Source organism: Varroa destructor, unplaced genomic scaffold (genome assembly GCF_002443255.2).
Source record: "Varroa destructor unplaced genomic scaffold, Vdes_3.0 BEIS01000007.1, whole genome shotgun sequence".
Taxonomy (NCBI): Eukaryota; Metazoa; Arthropoda; class Arachnida; order Mesostigmata; family Varroidae; genus Varroa; species Varroa destructor.
The window spans coordinates 1,239,247-1,259,258 of record NW_019211460.1 but is presented as its reverse complement, the minus strand read 5'-3'; the positions used below and the strand labels follow the sequence as shown (position 1 = coordinate 1,259,258).

General features: G+C 39.9%; 2 protein-coding genes across 3 annotated transcripts; one reads left to right on the top strand and one right to left on the bottom strand.

Moving 5' to 3' along the window:
* Positions 1-1,679: 1,679 nt before the first annotated feature.
* LOC111253751 (AP-2 complex subunit alpha-like) lies at positions 1,680-15,942 on the top strand. Of its 2 annotated transcripts, none has more exons than XM_022813656.2 (17): positions 1,680-3,398; positions 5,788-6,003; positions 6,227-6,453; positions 6,931-7,157; positions 7,523-7,692; positions 7,829-8,128; positions 8,253-8,344; positions 8,585-8,771; positions 9,344-9,547; positions 9,850-10,002; positions 10,182-10,299; positions 10,582-10,706; positions 10,857-10,962; positions 11,238-11,426; positions 12,380-12,528; positions 12,754-12,813; positions 13,093-15,942. In XM_022813656.2, exons 1-17 carry the CDS (start codon positions 3,219-3,221, stop codon positions 13,210-13,212), a joined length of 2,823 nt encoding a protein of 940 aa, XP_022669391.1. In that variant the 5' UTR covers positions 1,680-3,218; the 3' UTR covers positions 13,213-15,942. The 2 variants fall into 2 exon arrangements, with proteins under 2 accessions (XP_022669391.1, XP_022669392.1); XM_022813657.2 differs by having other exon boundaries at positions 1,692-3,398; positions 6,958-7,157.
* Positions 15,930-19,862, bottom strand: Nop60B (dyskerin pseudouridine synthase 1 Nop60B). The gene is made up of 3 exons (XM_022813658.2): positions 19,697-19,862; positions 17,943-18,421; positions 15,930-17,585 (listed from the first exon to the last, which is right to left on the bottom strand). Exons 1-3 carry the CDS (start codon positions 19,713-19,715, stop codon positions 16,512-16,514), a joined length of 1,572 nt encoding a protein of 523 aa, XP_022669393.1. The 5' UTR covers positions 19,716-19,862; the 3' UTR covers positions 15,930-16,511.
* Between the last annotated feature and the right edge of the window lie 150 nt (positions 19,863-20,012).

Sequence of the window (20,012 nt, the reverse complement as noted above, 5' to 3'; positions counted from 1 at the left end):
CAAATTCATTTCTCAAGCCCAGAGAAGCGCAGTGCTCGTCTGGTGATTACGGCATGAACATATTTGCCACTCTGTATTTTTAACTTAAGACTTTTCGCGAGATTGTCCTTCGCAAAGGTGCTTATTGTGATAACGTAAGGACACATAATTGATAGTCCTGTTTTAGCTTATTGTGCATTTCAGTGTCTTGATAGCCAGACTTAGGGGCCGTTCGAGCTTCTGAGTCGGGTTTCGCAGCTACTAAGCTTCCGCTACATTTAGATAACATAATATCTTATCCTCGATTTCGCCCGGTGCAATTCGCTCATCTAAGCGAATAATTAAATAACTCTAACGACCTATTGCAGTCATGGTTCTACCGGCATCTACACTAACCAAGTCATAAAAAGTCGGGAATGGACCCAGAAGTAGCAACGACTCCAAATACTTTGGTCATTCCGTATCTACTTATAAACGTCCTTTTTACCAAAAAACGTTTTGACTTACGTAGAAACCCAGGAAATGTTGTGCCGCTGACTAGAATCAGCCGACGGCCAGACAAAATCTTTTTGCTGTTTGGATATTGGTGAACGTTAAGCATCAGCGTTCTCATAAGAAAATTTCAAAAATAGTAGCCTGACACTTTTCAATGCGGATTAGAAGCCCTGCATCAACTTCATGCCGAACTAGCTTTGAAGGGGGTCCGTTTGCAAGCATTTATTCAGAACCTACTATCCCGGAAATGTGGCTTAATATACTGAGTAGTAGAAAATGGTACTCTTGTCCACAAATGACAAGATACGATGAGGACGTAATGCTAAACCAGCGACGGAATTAAAATGGTTCTACATAACGCCTTGAGGTATGTCTGTGGAACTAGAGGCATACGACGTAATAGAAACATATTTCCCAATGCGTACGTCGTTTAATTTGACGAACTCTGCCTCAAGTAACTTATGATGGTAAGTCATTTCGTCTTCTGGAACGGGTGTCTTCGGTGTACCTAAGATAATGATCACCTTTTATACATGACACCTGGATCACCAAGAAGAAAATGAGCTGCCTTATCGAAGTTGGCGACATCTTTGATTTCGACGTAAACTTTAGCCTCCTCCTTCTGGAACTTATACTCAATATATCTTGTTTATAGTTTTGTACAGCTTAAATGCAAGTATATCAACATTGTAAAACCGGACTGCTTATTGTCCGATGAATGAATTCAACGACCTGTCCGCATATAATTGCACTTTGGCACCTGAACAAGTTCCAAATTTTTACAAAGCTCTGGCTAACTTCCGAACTTGCTTCTCCAGCTGACTGTATGTCACTATAGTTACCTTTAGAAATTAACTGAATCTGGCTTAACGATTGACGAAACCAAGTATCTTTCTTCTTCGATAAATTCTGTATAGTCTCGAATTAGGTCACAAAAAGTTTCATCTTTATATCCCCCAACTCTGCCAATAGCAAGTTGTAGTTTTTAACATAAAGTATTGTGCGCGAATAATGAATACAAATTATTTCGCCGAAGGTGTCATCTACTAAAGCATAAAATACGAAGAAAATGTCAGGAATAAATTGGAATTGGTAGATATATTTGAATACACAATGAATTCCTATTTATCACATATAGCTCAACCACAGAATACAAGCGTATGCACATAGCAAATTTTGAAACAGCTTATGAAGTGCGGATTGGCTGTAAAGTTCATTTTATATAACCTACCAAGACAGGTTATCTACGAAGTTAACTATAACTGACGGTATTTTGTCTTCATTCCGTAGTGTACCAACACGAGATATAATAATACTGTTAAATCCGCTCTTCCTAGTCCTCTCACGGCCCTTAGACGCTGGCGCCATCTACGGTGGATTAGGGAATTCGAGCTCCGTTTGGCAGAAACTGTTTGAGAGCGGGGTGGTTAGTTAATTCGTTCTCTTTTTGCCGGCAGTGCCAACCGTGGCACTCTGCTATATGACGCATGGTCTTCGGGCAATGGTCAATAGTACATACAGCAGCACTAGTAGTGGGCAGAGTCTTTCCTACTCTTACCACCCGATCTGAATAGCGAGAGAGCGACTGAGCGACGGCCTTCCCGACTACCTGTGTCCTCTCAGAGCTCTCTTTCGATCGGTTTGGTCCTCTTCATCACTGTGTCCGCTGTTCTGCGTTGACGCGCTCTGCGAAGCCGCCCTTTCTTTCTAGCCAGTCAGCGAGCGACTCTCCGACATAGTGAGTCTACGAAAAGGCTCCTCGACAAAGAACGAGAGAGTGAGGTTTGCTGGTGGTGTACAGTACGCAATAGTTCTCCGAGGTTGAAAGCGACGGCAGCAGCAGCGATCGCAGTGGTAGTGACTGGGTCCAACCAATCGCTGGAGCCGACTCTGGAGGCTTGAGTAGACTCTGTGTTCGGACACTCGCAGACATTGGCTCCGGGTGTAGGTCTGTACACCTCCTCCGTGTGCAAATACGCATGTACGGAGGACCTGAGAGCGCAATCGTTCCTGGTTGCGACCGCTCCTGGGCGCGTTGAACCTCCACGGACTACAATTGCTAGCACCACTATTGTCGCCACTGCCGGTAGACCGTCTCCTCCTAAGCCCATGACGGCCTGCCACCCTCAGCACCAGAGCTTGCCATCCACACACACGCACGTACACTTCTTTTATCCTTATCATCATCATAGCCGTATGATCCTTTCTCAAAAACTGTCTATGTGTTTAGTATGCTGGTCTGTGGTGCACGTTCGACATCGACGAGGACAACTCAATTAACCTAAGGACACTGTGCCTTCTCTTTTCGACTTGCTGTATCCTACTGCAGTCTTCTTCCGCGGCCAGTCCTGACCTGTCTAGTACCTCTGCGACACAGTAAATCAGTGTGCGTATCCTGTGCGCGGTGGCAAGTGACTGCATCCGTCAAGAAGACGTTAAAGACCGCAACAAAGTGAAGGTGCTTTCTTTTGACAGCAGGAGTAACAAATACCGAATGCAGAAAGGGAATATATTGAAAGATTATCTACAAACAAGGTGCTTCTATTCTTCTCTCGATACGTTGACGGTGTTCGACCTTCGTTGATAGGAGTGCGTGAAAAAACATGCACGTTAGAGGACTGGACGGTTTCGCTAGCCAGGTGCAATCATCGTCAAAAAGTTAAAGAATTTGGATGCCTTCGTGTTGATCTGCGTAGTGTAAAGGCCCTATTGGGGCCCAATCGGCCGCCAAAATTGCTCTCAAAATGCCAGCGGTCAGGGGGGATGGGATTCGAGGTCTTGCGGTGTTCATTTCGGACATCCGTAACTGTAAAAGCAAGGAAGCAGAAATTAAGCGCATCAATAAAGAATTAGCGAATATTCGTTCTAAGTTTAAAGGAGACAAAACCCTTGACGGGTATCAAAAGAAGAAATATGTTTGCAAGGTATGATGTACGTCTGCCATGTACCAAAATTAAACTATGATCGTTTCTATGCATAACATAAATTTATACAGCCAGCCGGCACCGTCTATTAGCTGTCGCTCTGCTCAGTTACTAAGTGTTCATAAGATCATTGTCTTGTTTGGCGTATTGTTAGTTATCATATAGAATCCAACTACGTTAAGGTTAAGGCAGCTTCATAAACAGTAAAAACATGTTTTTTTATCTCGCTTTATGTATTTTACTGCATCATATATATACATATATATATATATGTGGGCCGCGTTCACTCGAATTAATTTGTCTGCTACTTGTTTAAATACCCATCACTTCGTCGAACTGAAGTTAGTAGATAAAATTTTTTAAGGAATTATTCAAATAACTACAAAGAGACAAAACATGCAGCTGTAGAGATTACTTACCAAAGAAACTGCGCAGGCATATCATAAACATTCAGCAGTCTCTTCTGGTTTGCCCGATTCGATCCTGTAGTTCGTTTATTCTATTCGTTTGAAACGCAATATGGCCAGCTTGCAGCAATATAGCCAATAGACGGTATCTTGGGTTACATCATTGGGTATATGGACCTTTATTATTGCAATGATCGTGAGATATTTCTTGGTTTGAATCAAGGTGAATAATGTTTGATGCCGAGTCTGTTAATTTTCTTCTATAATTTAATCTGCCAGCCCATCTAATATGCAATGACTTTTGCAGATGAAAGAGGTGAACTTCGATGTGTATGAACCTGCTGAACACTAGTCTAATATAGCAATTGCAGTGTACATGGCAAGCGACTATTAGCACCAGTTCGACTACTCTTCGGTGTTCTAAAAATCACAAGCCGACTAGTTTTGATGATCGAAAAATGTAGACCTATACACATGACTGATATTCTGACTACAGCGAGTCACAATCAGCATATACAACCAGAGAAAACTCAATTCACGAGCTACTGATTCATTCGACGTAATTTTTTCTACTAGAATTGTATAAATTAACCATAGTAAATCTACTTATTTTACTGCAAATGCAGAAATGAAGCGCGTCGCGACTATCCAATTCTAGGGCGTGCCGTCTGAGATTGCCGTGGCGCCGTATTGCATGAGCAAAGCGGTTTTGAACTTTTCAGACGTGTACTCCAATCCAATCGTACGGGCACGTCTGCTTAGACTGTGTGTTCGAAGAAGCGCTTTGTTAGTGGAGTAAAAGATAATATACAAGCATAGTGCTTCGTTTGACGTTGTCAATGAAATATCGGCGCGGAAGGACGAGGTTGTATGGCGGAGCTCACTTTCTTCAATATTTCATAATATCACTTCAAAATTACAATTCAAAATGACAATATTAGACATAGCAAATACGCGGCTTAGGTCAGTCCCGTTTTTAACTTTATGTTGTGTTTGGGGGATATATCGTCTATACGGCAAATCCGCACCAGAATCATGGCAAGCCATTAGCACTATACCGTTACAGAAATTTGAACGCTATTTTGCAATAAGGCAGATGAAACAAAATGCTCTATTTGGAGATACGTGATTTGAACAATGGAAAAAACCCTTGGGATTACCGGAGACAAATCTAGATACGTAAATAATAAATCATCTGTTCAAATCTACTTGAATCTATTTTTAGCAAAAACCACTAGATTAAGGAAAATTTCTTCATCTTCGCCCAGGGTTATTAATTGTGTCCTAGAGAAAAAAAAAAAACCTTAGTAACGTATCTGACTCAAAGGTGTGAAGTCAATATCTATGAGGTAATTACTTTAAAAATATTTATCGTACACACAAACGTGTAGAATACAACACTCAGCATAGTTTCGTAAAATGACAGAAAGAAACGTTCTGTGACAGATTTTTACTGCCGAAGATGGCAATTTGAAATGTTCAATTAATTCAGACGGCACTATATGGAGCGCATGTGAATATTTATGACTTTATTGCTCTACATATGATGTTTTAATGTAAATTGGCTCAGTCAGCATTAACGTGAATGATGATGAGTACAAACGGGATGTGCATCTACATTCGATGATTCCTATCCTTGTTATCGTAGAATCGAATCAACACCCCTCCTAGAGGCACCTGACCGGTTAGCCTTGATAGTCGAGTGATAAAACTTCTCCCAATAGTTGTAATGAAATTTAACTGAGGAGCTGAATCAAACCAGTAGAGTAGAGTCCATACTTTTGGTGACTCACATCAGGTGCAGAATCTTCATTTGACGCAATTAGCCACTAAACATTGTTTTATATATTTCGCTCATATGTTCCTTGCCTTTTATGTCTAATAAGGCTTAAGCGTTCAGTTGCAACCACTATAAAGGTTAATATACTACGATAAGCATATATGTTACAAAAATGTTCGTATTGATACTATTGTAATTTCAGCTACTGTTTATCTTCTTACTTGGACATGACATCGATTTCGGACATATGGAAGCAGTAAACCTTCTGTCGTCGAATAAATACTCCGAAAAGCAAATTGGGTACCTCTTCATTTCGGTACTACTGGATGAAGGCAATGACCTGATGCGTCTGATTGTGCAGAGTGTCAAGAATGACCTTTGTGCCAGAAACCCCATTCATGTTAATCTCGCGTTACAGGTTAGTAACTGTTAATAACAAATATGTTCCATACTCATACATATATATCTCATGTTTTTTGTTCTTATGGCCAGATCACGTGTGTTCGCTGCTTAACTTTAGTATGGGACTAGGCGGACCTATGGGTTATAGTAGTGACTGAGACAGATCGTTTGTATTCGATATCTGCCTAGTACATGCATTTAAACTAACTGTATGCATGCATGCAAATGTATGAATTCAGTGTATCGCAAATATTGGTTCCCGTGAGATGGCGGAAACGTTCGCTAACGAGATACCTAAGCTTCTAGTCAACGGGGACACCCTAGACGTCGTTAAGCAGAGTGCAGCTCTATGTTTATTGCGGCTCCTTCGCGCGAATGCAGATGTCGCACCATCGGGGGAGTGGACGACTCGAATTATACATCTGCTCAATGATCCTCACCTTGGCGTTGTCACTGCTGCTGTCAGGTAAACACAAAGCAGCGCAAATACTTTACGGATTCCCTTACCTACGTAAATCATGCTTCAAATTTCTCTAACTAAGCAAAGCAATGTGGTTATCCGATCAGGCATAGCTAGTCCGACAGTACTATTCTATTATTATTACACCATTATTTTTACAGCCAAACGCTAAAAACTACTGGCTGTAATTATCAGAAACTATATTGGTCCCTTTTTTAAGATCCAGGCCAGGCTTCGGGCAGTGATTTGAATGGGCCAGGCCGACTTATCTTAACAACACCTTTGTTCCGAAGTCGACGTGCAGATAGACGAACAGACCTACAAATACCACAAGATATGGCATGTACATAATCTGAATTCAATGGAACTTCTAGCTTCGCCAATTAAAACTGCTTAAGTTCGTAGTTAATTTGTCGGCATGGTGTCACCGCAGCTTGCAACTAGGAGCAGTGAGGATTAATTATAAGATACTGAAATTTTCAGAAACATTTGCATTTTGTCGATATTTAGTTTGATCGATGCGCTAGCAAAACGTTCCCCTGAAGAATACAAGGCCTGCGTCAGTCTGACAGTTTCGAGGCTAAGTCGCATTGTCACAGCATCGTATACGGATCTGCAGGACTACACGTATTACTTCGTGCCGGCGCCGTGGCTTTCGATCAAATTGCTTCGACTTCTACAAAATTACCCACCTCCAGAAGATCCCGGGGGTACGTTGCATAAAACAGTTAATTTAATTAAACTTAATTAAAGCTAAGTATTGCTGTTGAAAACCAGTGACAACAGAACTTAGTCGATCTTCATGAGACTAACTCATACATGAATTAAGCTTAGCAATTTGCACAAATTTCTGATTAATTTGTTAGTTAATTTTGTTAGTTAAATTTTGTTAGTTAAGTTTGTTGTATATACAGATCTTGTCGTAATCTAATGAGGTTATATACCTCGTAAACCTGTAACATTGGTCAATTAGCGATTTTTTTTACAAGATTGGTCTGACAATAACAATAATATTAATAGTAATGACAACAACTACGACACCATAACTTCTTTTAATTTGAATTGCTTCGAATAGTGAAGGGACGTTTAAACGAATGCCTGGATTCTCTCCTGAACCGTGCGCAAGAACCGCCAAAGTCAAAGAAAGTTCAACACTCCAATGCAAAGAATGCTGTACTCTTTGAGGCCATTTCACTAATTATTCACATGGATCGGCTGGGAGCAGCTGTTGAACCCTCCCTCCTGGTGAGTAGATCATTATGGCGGTTTTATATCTATTCTGAAAACCGATTATGGTTGCACTGTGTTATGCCAGTATGATGCCTGAAGTACCAAATGAGGCTTTTTACAGTTACACCCCGTGGTTTTTTTATTCTGTTAGGTAAGGGCCTGCAATCAGTTAGGCACCTTCCTGCAGCATCGTGAGACGAATCTCCGCTATTTGGCATTAGAGTCACTATGTCTTTTGGCGACGTCGGAATTCTCTCACGAGGCCGTCAAGCGGCACCAGGAAACGGTAGTGGCAGCTCTGAAGAGCGAGCGCGATATTTCGGTGCGTCAGAGGGCCGTAGACCTGCTGTACGCAATGTGCGACCGCGGAAACGCCGAGGATATCGTCAGCGAGATGCTCGCCTACCTTGAGAGCGCTGACTACGCCATCCGTGAGGAAATGGTTCTTAAGGTTCGTTTTAAGGAAAATATACTTTCTGCATTTATAGGGGTAATTAGCATCAGGTATATAGAGATTTATAGACCACCCTTGTTGGTCGGACTCGCTTATTTTGACCTGGATGTTGTTATTACAGGTTGCGATTTTGGCAGAAAAATATGCATCAGACTATTCATGGTATGTCGATGTCATCCTAAACCTAATTCGTATTGCCGGCGATTATGTCAGGTGAGAATGATTTTGTTACACGTACTCGCCGAAATCAAATCAATTACCAAACCTCAAAGCATCAAGCGTCCGTTAATAGTATATTACAACATTAACTTGTTATAACATTATTTATTCTAGTTTTAATATATAATAGTTCAGTCATTACATATATGAGAAGCAGTATTTATTTATGTTAACAGTTGATAGCCTGTGGTGTTTCATATATTAACTACATTTTGTTATGATAAACGTTTGCAGCGAGGAAGTTTGGTATCGTGTCGTCCAAATAGTAATCAACAGAGATGACGTTCAGGGCTATTCAGCAAAAACGGTCTTTGAGGCACTACAGGCGCCTGCCTGTCACGAGAACATGGTCAAGGTGGCAGGCTATATCCTTGGAGAATTCGGAAATCTAATTGCAGGCGATTCTCGCTCGGGACCTATGGTTGGTTTCGTCAGCGCCTGCCTACTTTATTTGAAATCATTGTAGGGCGACAAAACTGGTATCATGCAGCCATACTTTTCCGTGAGGATATTATCAACGGGAATTAATTAGTGTCAACCTCTATGTGACCAAAGTGAATTTTCGTTGGTTATTGAGGACATCTGTAGTGAATAATTAAAGTCAATGGATACTTCTTTTATTAGTTGCATCACTTCTGTGATTAACTGTTGCGTACACTGCGCGCTTACTAAGTAAACACGTTTCTTTTTCGCTTTTAACCGATTTAATTAATACACTTCAGAACAGTTTCACGGTTCATGTTGTATCCGTATCGATAATGGACGCAACGGATTGATTGGCTAAATTGCTAGCTGAAAAAGTCGAATATCGTTAATTTAACTCCGGCGAAAAGAGTGTACACTTTATACAATATAGAAGAAATATTCTTGTATTCATATCCCATAAACGATTACCCGCTTATTTTTCTCTTTTAACTTGTGAGTCTGACACTAACAGGAGTAACGGCTTAAATTTAAGCACACTTATTGACCAAGGGACTGTTACCCATTTAGGTGCAATTCCGCCTTCTGCACTCCAAATACCATCTATGCTCACTGCCTACACGGTGTCTGCTTCTTACGACGTATGTGAAATTCATCAACCTTTTCCCAGAAATCAAACACGAGGTTCAGGCCGTTTTAGGACAAGATTCCAATGTGCGGTGCGCTGATAACGAACTGCAACAGAGAGCTGTTGAGTACCTCGCATTGAGCCAGGTGTGAGGAAGCAATTTCATGGCCTTGTACTGGGGTAACACATTCATCAACCCCATCATTAAAGAATCTAAATAAACATGGCTTGCTTATTTGTTATTTTATATAATCACTCGCGTTTTTCTGAAAAGTTAAGATTCAAAATACATTCGTTTGCAAAAATACATTCGTTAATCAGTATAAACATCTAACTAGGCTCGACAAACTATGTGGTGCTTGTCTGTCAGATTGATTATTGAATTAGGTCCTAGATCACAAAATTCGTTAAAGTTTATGCAACTTAATCTTAATGAATTGAATTATAGGTGGCATCACAGGATGTCCTGGCGACTGTTCTCGAAGAGATGCCTCCGTTTGCTGAGCGTGAAAGCTCGATTTTGGCAATTTTAAAAAGAAAACGACCCAACATGACTGAAGGTGTCCAGGCATCCGCTAAAGAAAATATTCGGGCAGCACAGGTACCTAAAACTTACATACCAAAATATTGTGTTTATTAACTTCGTGTTAATAGTTATTACTGAAAAGGCAGTGAATTGCATAATGACGCTAGAAAAGATCTTGTTACAAGGGGCAAAAGTTCAGCTTTACAAGAAACAATAGAAATATTAACTATGCAATAATAATAATACTTTTAAAGGATATACTGCCAGCTGCCCCGCCTCCAACGGACAACGGGAGCGCCGCTGTAATGGCGGACTTGCTTGGACTCGGGGATGAAGTGACGCCTGTTAATGCTCGACCTGTTGCTGCAGAAGGTCTGTTTACATAACTGTTCCAAATATTATTACATCTACAGGGTAATTACATAAAGCTATTTCTAACCAAATAGGCATTTTTTGTATATTACTTTAACGTCTCTTGCATGAGGTCGACGCCTATAAGCTGAGCCCAATTTGTAGAATGATAAAATGATTAGTTAAATTAACAAACCTAATGAACTTAACACTTGATAGTGCAGGAATTGAACGTGTATAACATACACGTAAGTAAATTCGCTTGTTTATTTTTTGTACTTATAATATATTATGCTATTTCAGCTGAAGACCACCGTACGACTCCTCCAGTATCACTGGGTACAACGAACGAAGAGGGCCTTGCTAAACTCGCACTCAAAAACCAGGGTGTCGTATTTGAAAATGACATCCTTCAAATTGGGGTTAAGGTTAGTTTCTCGAGAGCACTTCTACGATGTTCGTTCAATTAACGGTATTAAAATAGTCTACAATCAGTTCTTCTATAAATAAACTTCAAGCCCCCTATGATGCATGTCACACACATACATTCTCAAATATTGATGTAATATTTATACTAGGCCGAGTTTCGACAAAGCTTGGGACGACTCAGCGTCTTCTACGGGAATAAGAGCCCAGTACGATTAAACGGTTTTGTCGCTGCTCTTGCGTCGAATAGCCTTAACGGTAATGTGCTGTCTATGGTTACGGTGTTTTAATGAGTTCATCTGTTATTATGTGATGTCTGTCATGATTTAGACGGATACTCTAACATAAAGAAGATGTCTTACCTTCTTGTTTGTCGTTTGTATGTAGCCCTTACGGTTTCTTTCTTTGTGGGCGTACCAGTCATTTCGTTTATTGGTAGCCAGCAGCAATGAATTGTGTTATACTCTGTTCAATTGGAACGTTCTTTGCGAAGTCGTATAATTATTTGAACGCTTTTTATGATGAAAAAATAGGTCTAACAGCGATGGCATCAGAAGTCGACCAGACGGTGGAGGCAGAAGCTCAGGTTGAACAAACCATCAACGTCGAAGCGACAGGATTCCAAGTGGATAAACCACAGTTGAACATCACATTCACATATTGTGGCGTACCGCAAAAATTCATGGTACAACTGCCGGTGTTCTTGCACAAGTTCCTCGAAGGTACAATTATGTAACGGCCCATTAATAGAAAGCTTTCAGTTATTTCAAATTCTAGGATATGGAGGGTAGCCATGTTATCGGGGCTAGCCCTCATAGCTTTCTCAAATTAATATGGGTCGCCTAGTCAACGTGTGGCATATTCAAATTATATAAAAACTTGTTTCACTGGCCAAGTATTTGATCATACAATACCGCTATTCAAACAAAAACAGAGATTATTATTCGAGCAGACGGAAACGAGTTTTGGCTCTATCAAATAAACTTATGATAATTAGAGAAGCTTAAGGTGATAACTACTAGTACTAAATAATATAAAGAGCTACTTTTGAGACACCAAGCCTATAGTTGTCCCGACGCTCAGGCCGGTTCAATTGCCAAATATGTCTGTGCGTTTAATATTTTGTTTTAGTCGATCACTGCCCAAGTTGAGTAAACATAATAAGTAGGCCTCTTAAAAGCTTCAAAGTATTCGCCTAATGAGTCTTCCACTTACACAAGCTCCTTGAACATTTAACTTATGTGAAAACCCTGTGTGTGCCAGTATTTTTGTGCGTTCATGCATCCATCACCGCTGTCGAAGTCTATATATCAGGAACGCGCAATGAACGAAAATCGTTTCATTCAATTAATCATCATCAATATACCATATACTGGATTATAATAGGGATTTCCTAACGAAATTCCAGGCCCAGGTTTCCGTATCTGGAGCTGCTAACTTAGATCAGGCATTACATCAAATATGCGGGACATACAACAATTAGCTTAGCCTCCAAACTGTATGCATTTTACAAAGGACATCACTACTGTCGCAAAGAAGTAAATTTACTGCGAGATAACGCCGTTTAACGAAGAAAGCTAGGGATCAGAAATAGGCATAAATTAAACGTCTATCAAGAGTACATCGTCAAAATGAAACGTTGTATTGAGGAAAACGTAATATGTATCTTCTGCAGGAACAATAATGAACGCGGAAGCTTTCTTTATACGCTGGAAAAACCTGACGAATCCCTCTCAAGAAGAGCAACGAATCTTTCGTGCAAACGGACCACAGACGGACGAGAGCCTTAAGTTATCCGGTTTCGGCTTTGGTGTCCTACAAGGGGTAGGAGCTTTTTAAGAATATCGAGGCTAGCTTTAATTTAAAAAAAAAATAGGTAATATATCATTCGAAAGGTTTATGTCCTGAAGAAAGTACTTTTTGAAGAACTGTGAAGTTCTGGGTAATTTTTTTTTTAATAATCGGCTAACATCTGTTGCCCTTGATAAGCTTTTAATATCCCAAAACTAAAAATAAATTTACGATTCTTACAATGTGGCTTGTTTGTAGGTCGATCCAAATGCCGATAATCTAGTCGGAGCAGGGATTCTCCACACCAAACAAGGACAGGTTTGTCTTGATCGAACAAGCCAGTCGCATGCTCTATGATTAGTGCTGTGCTATTTCGAAAAATTAATTCAGCAACTAGAAACCAAGTATTCGATAAGATATAATTAATTTCGTCTGATACATAATATAACATTGGTTGCTTTATGTTAAGTTCGTATAACAATTACAAAGTTCACTACACAAATAACATCATTATCATTATCATCTAGTTCAATAGGACAAAAGCGAAATAAACGCATCATTATGCCCTTTGCATTTTATGACGATCCACTTTTGCAGGTTGGCCTTCTGCTAAGGCTGGAGCCAAATCGCAACGCTGGGATGTATCGGTTAACTGTCCGAGCCAGTAGGGATGGAGTCGCCCAACTTATTGTTGACGCCCTAGAGCCGCACTTTTAAGGTGGCAGCATGATGCATGTTTCGGATTTCGGCGCTATGCACACAGATATCTGAAATGTATGTACCACCCACTGATATCATGACGGATATTGGCTGAATGACAGTGATCACCCTTCGAGCCTAGTAAACGCCGATCAGTATCTAGATGCCGTAATCCATGCATACGATGTTAAGTAAGGTAAACGCAATGCCTCTCTACAAAACCATTGATGTTAATAGGGGCAGCCCATTGAATTAGATAACCGTTTCAAATCAGTGCTTCTGGTGAATCTCCGAACAAACGATTGACTAAGACATTACAAATGATGTTCCTTTCTAAACACTAGGGTGAGCGATGTTACTTACTAAATATCTTTTCCGATTGCTTCAACATATTTGTACTTGTGGGCATTAAAGGAGACGGAAACGAATTCATTTAATTGAATAAAATACCTTGCGTGTCTAACTTTCGAATATAAGGCAAGTTAGCATCATGCCACTTCCTGGTGGACTTCGCTTAGTTAAAGTGAGAACCATGCCTCCTGGCCGGTCTGTACGTTTGAACAAACTCATTAGTCACGCTCGTAGCCAGAGCTCGTAGTTATATGAGGAGAAATCGACACGCTAAAAAAGACTATCTTCGAACATTCAGGAAGAATGGGTAGCAAACTAAGGAAAATAACCGATAAGAAACATCTACAGTAAAAATCTCAGGTCTGGTTAATGTATGACCTACGCAAGTTGTTGAAGTTCTGCCGTAAAATACTGAACAAGTCTTTATCGAGTTGCGTTGTGGTAGGTGGCTAGATGGGTCGAGGTGTCTCTTACGTAACGTTAAAAGCAGCAAGCCGTGTATGTGTCCATAGGCGGCCTATGCTGTCGCCACGCGTGAACTCGGGATGCTCGAAGCGCCACAGTCAAGCAGCAATAAGATGAAGACAGAGCTAAGATCTCGTAGATGACACTAGGATACTGAAGATACCCAATTTATAAAGTCCTTTTCACCAGAATAACATATTCGTCTGCCTAGGAACGCCTTCTTGACTACCCGAACGGAACTACTGCAACTGAATGCACTTGTGGTTTAGGTAGACCTGTACATCGATGATAATATTAACAGATTACAGAAGAGACATAACGATCTATCGAATCTGTCCCGTATAATGTAAGCCCCAATGCAGAAGCAACACATAAAAAAGTAATGGCTAGTTAACGTGAGCCAATTGTTGGAGAAGCTAGTAGTAATAAGGATAATTATTATGAATTGATAAAACATGTGTAGCTAATACGCGTCGTTAGATAATGCCTTAGTGATGACGATAATAAGCAAATAAACTAGAAAACAAGAGGAGACAACTAGAAAAATAAGACAGAAGTAGAAAAACTGAGTTAAATATCTAATGCTATACTATTAGTGTTATAATTGCGTTACTGTTCAGACATACCGTATTACGATACTATTACGATATTATATATAAATAACAAACAGAACAAGCAGCAAAAGCAATTAACAAAACGAGACTGCATATTAAGAAAGAGTACGAAATTGAATCACTGCCGCCACCGCTACATAACTGCACACGAGGCAGAATATCGAACGTGACAATTACGAGCGAAAAAGGCACGGCCCGAAAAGCTTCCAGGGGAAAACAATTCCACATCAAAACCTAGAACAAAGAAGCTATATACGAACGATAATAACAACCATAATAATAATATATAAATTACATAACGATAACCAATAATATATCAACAACAAAATTAACACCGCAAAGAAGTCCTAATTATACTGATATAAATTAACCACCAGTTTGTTAGAATGACGTCCGCACAACGTAACGAACGGTCAGTCTTTTATTAGTTAGTTGGGACCTTTGCCTGTCTAATCTACTATAAACCTTCACACGCGACCCTGACATGAGAACGTTCCCTACTATCATTTAACTAACCTTTATAAAATACACACACACATTGATAGACATAGGCATTATAATGATGTGAACTATAAGATAGCAGCCAAGCAAACATATGATGGCCAAAAAACAAGGTCAAAAGAAAAACGAGGGCCCACCCTTAAACGAAACCCCCTTCCTGCTTCTCATAAGAACTCGCGAAACCCTCCTCTGCTATTTAAGGTACTAACTATTATGACGAATCGTGATGACCGGTAATAATAATATAATGATGATGATAATCATATGATACAAGCGCAAGTGAAGCTTGAGTGAGTCATTCCTGTCAACATTTTTTTATTATTTCAGTGATATTTAATGGAAAACTTTATCTACGATAATTATTTTTGCCATTATTCATACACAAAAAAGTGAAAAGAGTTATCATATGTACGCAAACTGTTAATACTATTATTACGTCTAAGAGTGATATTAACAGTGATACCGACTCTGAACGCGTTGTTGCATTGAAGATAATAAACAACCACAGAGCTGAAGATGCTCGATCGGGTAGCCTCTCTCCCATTAATAGCGAACAGCTGAAAGCTGATGCAGTAGATAAAATTAAACGTGGAAACACTATTATCATATTTAAATAAGGATGTAATAAAAGGGAGCAAACATGCGTGACTGAAAATGCTAATACATAGGTGATGGTACAAGGATATTAATTATTATTATTACTATTGATATAATAACAATAATAATGTAAGTTGAGAAAAGACCACCAACCACTATCATATCTAGCGGCAACAAGAGCAGTATCGAAATAAAGGCTAAAAAAAGTGATACAAACCAACATAGCGATCGCGTCGGTTTTCAGTGCTTTATTTATATTTGTTATTGTGTAATAGTGAATGTTTCTTTAGTTTAAATTGAACGTTATTTTTTATTAGCTTAACCGCAGCTTCCTTAGTGTATGATGTCCTTATTGTACAATAGGATACTTATCATAATAAACTATTATTATATGTTGACTACAGTAATAATAAGGGTAACCGTAAGTAAATCAACATCGTATTTAAGACCTCCTCTCTCAGACCCGTCTATCATTTCATATGATTTGTGCAGCACAACCTTACGGAACACGTCTTGCCCAAACTAAATTAGACCGATTCAATTACAGCTACGTGCATGTAGCTGTTTAACTCTGTCGCCAAGGCAAGGGTTTTGTCCCATAATACCGGTTTGCTCCCGTTTGAATAATCATCAATTTCTCGCCTCATTCGTTCTCGCTTGCTCGCACCTTTTTCTCCGTTTGTCGTTCGTTCTTTCACCATAACTACTGTCTGGTTGTTTCTGCATATGCATGTAATCCACAACAATGCTTTGCAATGTTACAGGTGTTTGTTTGCTATTGCTTAAGGTCTAATCATCATCCGAGGAGTCATCTGAACTGCTTTCCGCCTCTGTAGGCTTCCTCGCTTTGACAGGTGGTGCTTTTGCTTTTGCGGGAGGTGCAGAGACTTCTTCATCGGAGCTCTCGTCATCAGAATCTTCCTTTTTAACGGGTACCTTGGGCTTCTTAGTTGGCGGTTTGGCAGCCGCATCAGAGTCGGAGCTATCCTCAGAGCTACTCTCCTTTTTAGCTGGCTTCTTAACCTTTTTCGCAGGTTTCTCCGGCTCGTCAGAATCATCGGAGCACTCGGCCTTTACAGTAGTTTTCTTAGCAGTCTTAGGTTTTTCTACTTCCATAGCAGCGCCCTCTACATAGCTAGCTGGCGTTTTCTCATTAGGGCGTCCGTATTTGTCGAGTTTACCCTCCTCAATAAGCTTCTTCTTAGCCAACGCCGTCTTTCCAAGACCCCATGACCGGGGATAGGTGTCACGCTCCATAACGACACGCTTGATTTTAGCTACACAGCCGTGGTCAACTGACGAAATTGTGGAGGAGGTCATTTGAGCAATAGCTAAGCAAATTGCTTCGCCCTTGGTAGTCATGACAACGACCTCCTCGTTAAGTTCGATGCCCTCATCGTAGCGCAACACCCCAGGCAACATGATTTTCGCACCGTAGCAGATGGCGTTTACCGACGAATCCTTCATCACGATCCTCTTCTTATCGGTAAGCAAGCCCTCTAAGGGACGAACAACCCGACGCAGATAACTCTCGTCCCTGTTGTTTTCATATACATACATTGCATCTTTGATGTCATGCATTGTCACCATCGTGTCACGTTCTCGATTCGTGCCGGAACGGACGCGTCGTAGCTCGGTCATGATACCGCCCGTCCCACAGAGAAGGCCAATATGAACGCACGATGTACGCACGTACGTGCCAGCTTCGCACGACATCCATAAAATACCCGAACGCTTTTCCTCATCATATTCTACTAATTTTTGTTGGTAAATTGTGCGCACCCGAAGCTGACGCTTGACGGCGGCAATCAGAGGTGGACGTTGGAACAAAGCTCCTTGCAGCTTTTCGACAACTTGGTACACCTGCAACAAAATTGTTCAATAATAAATTTTCCAAACAATATTGATATAAAATGTGCCATGTCACAACGTCCGCTATAATATCACATTAGCTCAATTTGGGTTTGTTAATAGGACAAAAAATCCGCAGTGGTACGCTCTATCAGTTGGTTTTGAGTTGTTACAATGAAGCTTCTGATGATCATATTTGAATTGCCCATGTTTGGAGCGAAACAAAACGCATTTCATATATTAATGTGACATCCTCATAAGTGAGGGACTGCCCAGAGAAATAGCGTCTTGCTTAGTATTTGTAAAGAACGATCAACATTGGAATTCGTTCAGCAAACACACTATAAGTGCTATTTAGTGTGTAGTTACCTTTGCAACGCTTTCTGGTGGCTCGTGCAGTTGGAAGACGCCAACATACTCTTTTCCGGCACCCTGCTGACTTTTGACGAGCCTTGTGGCTCTATCGATACATACGACAAGACAGCCTGACGTCTTCGGGTCAAGTGTGCCAGAATGACCTGTCTTCTCGACTTTTAGGATACGCTTAATCCAAGACACGACCTCGTGACTAGAAGGATTTGATGGTTTATCAAGATTGATGTAACCAGACTTCAAATACTCCTTGAGGGGACGCTTTAGAGGCGATGAGCCTTGGGGCACAGGGGTGTAATGGTTTGTACGGACGACAAGTTTGTCAAAGTTCTTCAAAAGAAGAGGCCATTCCGATGTATCTAGAGTAGGTGCACCAGATGACGGTTCAATACGAAAATCGCCTGACACTTGAGCCTCACCTACGCTCTTGGCTGATTTTTTTTTGTCTTTTTTGTGTTTCTTCGAAGACCCGAGCACTGTGTGTAATAGAAAGTGTACATAGAAACAACAAGAATCAGATTTCGGTAATATGTAAGAAAGTCGAGAAACATCGACAGGTGTCGACATTTTCATTCTATAATGAATGTAGAATAATAAAAAAAAAGTATAAAAAAGGTATATAGTCTCCTGAAACTGCCAGCAAGGACCAGATACGCAATAAAGTAATGCAGCGTAAGCATTAACACTTAGTAATATAAACAAATCTAGTATTATCTCCAATTGATACAAAAAAGACACTGCATTGATTGTTTATCTTTTTAATTCAGACCATCAGTAAAAATAATATTTTTTACAGTTAAAAAGAAAGGAGTTTACACTTAAGATTAACAATTAACTTAAAGTAATTTCGTTAGTGGTATTCGAAAAATCTAGCACTGGAGTGTCAACCTAATATTCCATTTGAGCATTTTTCTACACAAAGCACAATTTACTAAAACTTTATTTATTTTTTTACTTTTATTTGATAATGTTGTACCCTTATTATATTTTTGTCAATGTTCTTATAATTTACGCACTTTATTCGTGATGTACTAAATTGAAATTATAAAAATTTCTAATGTGAACTTTTGCAAACATATTAACATGCGGAGACTAGCAGAATGTTCGATTTTTCATGTACTACTCCTAATTTATTGCAGAGTCTTATCAAAACGGAGTCAAATACTTAACTAGTTATAGTTATCAAAACACGCTGAAATAGTTCAGCAAGCTAAAAATTCTTATCCAACATATTACAACATGCGTTTGAATTCTCATTTTTTAAATAGGACATATAACTGAATATATTAACACAGTGGAACTAAATTCTCGTTCTGCTTATATTTTCAAAATGACTGAAAAGACAAGTTTCAATTAACCTCGAGTTTGCAACGCGTCGCCCAATGGTGGCGCCTTTTCAGCACTGACGCATGCAACCAACATACCACGTGTGTTGACTATAAACAATATGTGATACTTTGAGATTCAACTACGACCTGTGTTGTTTAACCGTGTGCTAAATTATGCTTCCTTTGGATCAGTCCACATGCATACAATCTGCATGACACGACCCACTATTATGCAATAACACAGCACTAGCAACAAACGCCAGGTAGCAAATTTTTGTCGTTGTAAAGCCGGCAAATATCGTAGCCCTATCGCCAAACCGAGAACAAAATCCGTCGTCGAGATTTATACCTTGTACGCACTTCGTCGGCAAGATATTGTCCAGATTCGTTAAGAACGGTATATGCATCAGTTAGGACACTCACCTTGAGCCGCGTCTACCATTTTTTCAGCTGGCGTAGTTTTTGTCAGGATTAGATGAGTGATTGACCATAAGCCAAACACACCAAGCAGTCGCGCGATAGATACTAACACGTGCTCTCCGCTTTCGGCTCACATCATAACAGTTAAACGGAAATTGTAAATTCAAAACTACTCACTTTGTTTTGGAGGATATACCAAAATAATAACAATTATTGATATTTCTTCGAATTGTATATCAATGTTTGGTTTAAACCAATTACGATGCTTTTCTTTTTTAATATAGATTGGTTCGCAAATAATTTGTTTTTGGATATCAGG